General features: G+C 41.5%; 1 protein-coding gene across 2 annotated transcripts in view; it reads left to right on the forward strand.

Annotated features, from left to right (window-relative positions):
• The window catches only part of lamb4 (laminin, beta 4), a 55,820-nt gene extending 51,043 nt beyond the window's left edge, over positions 1-4,777 (forward strand). For both annotated transcript variants that reach the window (XM_034879194.1, XM_034879195.1), the window contains 5 exons: positions 338-545; positions 1,708-1,843; positions 1,917-2,084; positions 3,200-3,353; positions 4,236-4,777. In XM_034879194.1, the coding sequence (XP_034735085.1) occupies positions 338-545; positions 1,708-1,843; positions 1,917-2,084; positions 3,200-3,353; positions 4,236-4,375 (806 nt within the window). In that variant the 3' untranslated portion in view covers positions 4,376-4,777. The remainder of the gene's footprint in view (positions 1-337; positions 546-1,707; positions 1,844-1,916; positions 2,085-3,199; positions 3,354-4,235) is intronic.
• The last annotated feature ends 2,045 nt before the right edge of the window (positions 4,778-6,822 follow it).

Below are 6,822 nucleotides of genomic sequence, written 5' to 3' on the forward strand. Positions count from 1 at the left end.
CCGAAGGACTACCTGGCAGCAGATAATAGAGCACATAATAGTTACAATCATAAATACATAGAAGATAGTGACTGGCGAGGTGGGGCGGGGGGAGTATATAGAGTATAATAGAGTACTCCTGAACAACAGTTAGAACTGAAACACAAGCGTTACAGTATGAGAAGAAATCAATACAAGTACTACGCACATGGTAGCAGCATAAGTGAAAGTAGCTTCACATAGGAGGGAAAGGCATTTATTTTAAATTAGCATTCCAAAGGTGGCATAATCTAATCAACAATCATCAAAGAACCATCGTAGACCTGGAAGGTATCTCATCATGTTTTCTCCCGGACAGATGAGACGGTTCCTCCGGAGGACATTGAGAAAATGTCCCAAGCTGTTCTGGCCGTCCAGTTTTCAGGAACACCCGATCAGATCCAATCAATGATCAGAGACATCAACAGTCTACTGTCAAACACCGTCAACGTCCACAACGACCTGAGGTCTCAGCAGGAGACCGCCAAGACCGCCAGAGACCTGCTGCAGAGAGCTCGGGAACTCAGGTCAGTGTCTGAAAACTTGAAATAACACTCTGAAACATGAAATATCTCTCTGAAAACATGAATTATCTCTCTGAAAACATGAAATATCCTTCTAAAAACATGAAATATCTCTCTAAAAACATTTAAAAAATCTCTCTTAAAACATGAAATATCACTCTGAAAACATCTTACTCTGAAAAGATGACATATCTCTCTGACAACATAAAATATCTCAATTCAATTCAATTTTATTTATAGTATCAATTCATAACAAGAGTTATCTCAAGACACTTTACAGATAGAGTAGGTCTAGACCACACTCCAGAATTTACAAGGACCCAACAGTTCTAGTAGTTTCCTCCAGAGCAAGCAACAGGGCCACAGTGGCGAGGAAAAACTTCCTTTTAGGCAGAAACCTCGGACAGACCCAGACCCAGACTCTTGGTAGGCATTGTCTGACGGGCCGGTTGGGGTTAGAATGAAGAGTGGAAATAACAAAAATAGAAAAAATAGTAGTTTGTAGCAGTTCTTTGTTGTAGTTCATGGCATAGCAGGGCACTGTGGGCATTACAAGGCACAGCAGGACGTAGCTAGGCACCGCAGAGTGTAGCAGATGAAAAAATATAAATATCTCTCTGAAAACATGAAATATCACTCTGAAATCATCTTACTCCGAAAACATAAATTATCTCTCTGAAAACATGAAATATCACTCTGAAAACATCTTACTCTGAAAAGATGAAATATCTCTCTGAAAACATGAAATATCTCTCTAAAAACATGAAATATCTCTATGAAAACATCTTACTCTGAAAAGATGAAATATCTCTCTGAAAACCTGAGATATCTCTCTGAAAAGATGAAATATCTCTCTGAAAACATAAAATATCACTCTGAAAACATAAAATATCACTCTGAAAACATAAAATATCACTCTGAATACATGAAATATCACTCTGAAAACATCTTACTCTGAAAAGATGACATATCTCTCTGAAAACATAAAATATCTCTCTGAAAACACAAAATTTCTCTCTGAAACATTCTAACTCTGTAAACACTAATTTGCGCTCTGTGTAAACAAAAACCCTAACTGACTAAAAGTACAAGACCTGAACTGTAACACAACTTTAACCTTCATGCCTTCATCATTTTTATTAATTATATTTTGTTTTGTGTTAAGGGAGCGGACGAAGAACATTGACGTGACTGAGATCAACAAAGACATTTCTGAAGCAGAAAAAGCTCAGGACCACGCCGTCAGAGACCTGGACGCAGCCAGCCGAGACAAAGACGCGGCCCAAGACCACATCCAAGACGTAAATCTGTCTCCTGGGTTCAGTCCTGTTTGATTACATGTTGATGTCCTTTACAAGTGTCTCTCTGTTTCAGATGAAGGACAAACTGGACCAAGTTGAGACAAAGTTGATGAATCGACCTAAAGATCTGCAGGATGAGCTCGAAGCCCTGATAGAAAAGACTGACCAGAACAAAGAGATGGCCAGAGACGCCTACGAGGCTGCAGACTCTGCTGTAAACCAGACTACTGACATAGAACCAGTAAGACCTGGAACAGTGAACGACTAACTCCTGTAACACAGAACCAGTAAGACCTGGAACACAGAACCAGTAAGACCTGAAACACAGAACCAGTAAGAACTTTAACAGAAAAAGTAAGACCTTGAACAGAACCAGTAAGGCCTATTACAGAGAACCAGTAAGACCTGAAACACAGAACCCGTAAGACCTATGACATAGAACCAGTAATACCTGTAAAAGAGAACCACTTAGTCCTGTAACACAGAACCAGTAAGACCTGGAACAGAACCACTAAGACCTGGAACAGAGAACCAGTAAGACCTGGAGCAGAACCAGTAAGACCTGGAACACAACCAGTAAGACCTGAAACAAAACCAGTAAGACCTGGAACCAGAACAAGTAAGACCTGTGACAGAACCAGTAAGACCTCTAACCCAAAATAGGTAAGTCCTGTAACACAGAACCAATAAGACCTGTAGCCACAACTAGTAAGACCTGTAATCCAGAACCAGTAAAACCTGGAGAACAGAACCAGTAAGACCTGTAACACAGAACCAGTAAGCCTTGTAACACAGAACCAGTAAGAACTGTAACCACAATTAGTAAGACTTATAACTCAGAAACGGTGTGACCTGTTACTCAAAACCCGTAAGACCTGTAACAACGGAAGCAAAAAGACCTGTAATCCAGACACAGTGAGACCTGTAACTCAGAACCATTAAGACCTGTAATCCAGAACCAAAAAGACCTTTAATCCTGTAACCCAGTAACAGTAAGACCTGTAACACAGAACCATTCAGACCTGGAACCCAGAATCAGTAGATCAAATTAGTCTTTGATCTGTAGCATCCTAAAACCAGCCTCTGGAGACTCCATCGTCTGACTTTTCTATTGGCTGCTGAACGGGAGACGTCCAGCCTCTGGAGACTCCAACAGCTGACTACTCTTTGGCTGTTAAACAGAAGACATCTCTTATGTCTTAAAACCAGCCTCTGGAGACTCGACCGGCTGACTTTTCTATTGGTTGCTGAGCAGGAGAAATCTAATACGTTCTAAAACTAGCCTCTAGGAGATTCCACCAGCTGACTGCTGGTACAGACTTGTTGTCACAGTGTTTATGTCTGTCTCTGGGACAGGAGCTGCAGGACGTGAAGAGGCTGTTTGAGCTTTTAAAGCAGAAACACTCCAAGCAGACGGTTCAGAGTGAAGCGGGAGAACGTCTGAAGAACATTGTGGAGGAGGCGAAGAAGATGAATAAACAGTTGGAGGACAAATTGCAACAGATACAAGGTACAACCAGTACTTTTACTTGATACTACTCACAGATACAAGGTGCAACCAGTACTTTTACTTGATAATACCCACAGATACACGGTGCAACTAGTACGTTTACCTGATAATACCCACAGATACAAGGTACAACCAGTACGTTTACTTGATAATATCCACAGATACAAGGTACAACCAGTACTTTTACTTGATAATACCCATAGATACAAGGTACAACCAGTACTTTTACTTGATAATACCCACAGATACAAGGTACAACCAGTACTTTTACTTGATAATACCCACAGATGCAAGGTACAACCAGAACTCTACCTTCCCAGTATTCAGTGTGGTAACTTCTAGATGATGTCATGATTAGTAGTAACAGCAGATTTCTCTCTCTCTACATGTCAGGTTGTTTTTTAGACCAATGGTTTGTTTTCTGCTCATGTGTCCCACGTGTACTACCCAGACCTGGTCTAAACCTATTCATCTCAGGTTGGATAGCATCCATTAGCTCCTCTTGTGAAAGGAACTTCTGGCCAGAAATATGAAACTAGATATGTAAATTCTTCAAGTATATTTCAAGTTTTTTACATTTCAGCTTTATGGTATATCGTCTGATTTAGCTAATTCATACTTCATAAGAGCTTGAATCTCATTTTGTTTACATGTTGTGAACACACTCCCAAGCGCGTAGCAGTTTCTCTACAGACGCGTTCTCGCCATGCATCCGTTCCTTTGAACATGACATCCTGACGTAATGAACATGAACGTAGAAACATGACGATAGATCGTTCAGAACAAACTCTCTCTATGTCCAACAAATGAGTCAGTGTCTCTGTTTCATTCACGAAAGGAAGATATCCAGGATATATTATGTGGATATCTTTGTGTTCTCAGATCTGGAGCAGAAGATCCAGAAGCTGATCCAGAACAAAGAGGCCAAAGCAGCTGAAGTCTCCGTGTTGTTGGACACGGTGGATTCTCTTCAACAGGAAATCTCCAGACGGGCCGAAGGATACAACCTCTGTAGCAACTAAACAAGAGTAACTAGTTCCATGTAATCGGATTACAAATGTAAAGCAACTGTAATCTGTTACAGTTACTGGGAGAAAATGTGATATCTATGAAAATGTCCATGATTATATGTGAATATTTTCTGTTAAAAGCTAGGCTACATGTGGAATGATATTCATTTGGTTGCTTTGAGGGTTTTCCATTTCCAGCCTCAGATTTTAAGCTTGGTGCTGTTGTGATGCTTTAGATTGGTTCTCCTGTTTGACCTGACTGTCTGAGAGTCGCCACTAACCAAAAGTAACTAAATGTAAGAATCAGAATCAGAAAGAGATCTATTGCCTTGGTTGATGGTGCATACATAAAGCCAAATGATAGAAATGCAAATCAGTAAGCCTTTACATAGAAGAAGAAACTAAATGTTAAACCATAACTGTAAAGATCCAGATCTGGACTAATCTGGAGATTTTTTGTGTTTTCTAACACAAGTGTTTGTATCTTTCCAACTTGTGCAAATATTTATACAATAAAATATTCTATATTCTACATCATACAAAAAAGCTGTTTATTATTGTGAAACACAAGAAAATATTTGACTGAAGAAAATGATTACAATACACCTTTGATTCCACACTGGATAAAAGGCTTACTTCTAAAGTCTATTCGAATATAATATATTATTTAATAATGAAAGACTTCTGATAGTGAATCTCCATTTCCTCAAACAGCATCCTGTCCTCAGAAGCTCAGCAGAGATCTTCAGGAGGTTCAAGGATCTAAAAAACACAAATCATGAACTTTATTTCCTCCTTTTAGCTCAAGAACTTCTAGCGCTGTGTAACACCGTTAAAAACAGTGAACACAGACGTGAAGCAGTGCATCCTGGGAATCCTCCCAGCGCTTCAAGAAGAACATTTAGGCGTGTGTGTGTGTGTGTGTGTGTGTGTGTGTGTGTGTGTGTGTGTGTGTGTGTGTGTGTGTGTGTGTGTGTGTGTGTGTGTGTGTGTGTGAGAGAGAGAATTAATGAATGAATGGTGCCTGTCTGCTGTTCAGTAACCTCCATGTAACTTTGAAGCGCTGCAAACATAAAGAAAGACAACAGGACACTTTCACGCCTACAGTTTGGGGGTCAATTTAATTCAATTTTATTTATAGTATCAATTCATAACCAGAGTGATCTACAGACCCTTTACAGATTTAGAAACACCCTTGATTTCCAGTAATTCCCCCCCAACAGCAAGCATTTAGTGTGAAAGTGGTGAGGAAAAACTTCTTATTACGGAGAAACCTGGCACAGACCCAGGTTGTTGGTGGGTGGTGTCTGGCGGTGCAAGTTGGGGTAATAAAGTCACAAATAAAGATAATGGAACTATGACTAGAAATAGTTGTAGTTCATGGCATTGCAGGGGGTTAAAGGGTGTAGCAGGGCATAGCGGGACGTAGCTGGACTTAGCAGGACGCAGCAGGCACTGTAGAGCATGGCAGGGTGTAGTAGTACATAGCAGGCACTGTAGAGTGTGACAGGGTGTAGCAGGACATAGCAGGACCTGTAGAATATGTCAGGGTGTAGCAAGGTATAACAGGCACTGTAGCGCGTGGCAGGGTGTAGCAGGACATAGCAGGACCTGTAGAATATGGCAGGGTGTAGCAAGGTATAACAGGCACTGTAGAGCGTGGCAGGGTGTAACAGGGTGGAGCAGGGCATAGCAGGAACTGTAGTGCATGGCAGGGTGGAGGAGGGTGGAGCAGGACATAGTGGGATGTAGCTGGACATAGCAGAACGTAGCAGGCACTGTAGAGTGTAACAAGGTGTAGCAGGACATAGCAGGCACTCTAGAGCGTGACAGGGTGGAGCAGGGTATCGCAGGCACTGTAGAGCGTGACAGGGTGTAGCGGGACATAGCAGGACCTCTAGAATATGGCAGGGTGTAACAGGGTGGAGCATGGCATAGCAGGAACTGTAGAGCATGGCAGGGTGTAGCAGGACATAGCAGGCACTGTAGAGCATGAAAGGGTGGAGCAGGACATAGCAGGACCTTTAGAGCATGGCAGGGTGTAACAGGTTGGAGAAGGGCATAGCTGGCACTGTTCTTTTTTGCCCAGCATGTTTGCTTGGATCCGGGAGGCTCCAAAATCATGGTAGCAGCTGTCGCATGGTAAAGGTTGAGGAATCTGTATCTATATCAACAATCAACAGAGACATAGATCTAAAGGTGGATGAATCTGTTTCTACATCAACAATCAACAGAGACACAGATCTAAAGGTGGAGGAATCTGTTGCTACATCAGCAGGGACATAGATCTAAATGTGGAGGAATCTGTTTCTACATCAACAATCAAAAGAGACACAGATCTAAAGGTGTAGGAGTCTGTTTCTACATCCACAATCAACAGAGACAACGATCTTAAGGTGGCGGAGTCTGTTTCTACATCATCAACCAACAGAGATACAGATCTAAAGGTGGAGGAGTCT

The sequence above is a fragment of the Etheostoma cragini genome, chromosome 8 (genome assembly GCF_013103735.1).
Source record: "Etheostoma cragini isolate CJK2018 chromosome 8, CSU_Ecrag_1.0, whole genome shotgun sequence".
NCBI lineage: Eukaryota > Metazoa > Chordata > Actinopteri > Perciformes > Percidae > Etheostoma > Etheostoma cragini.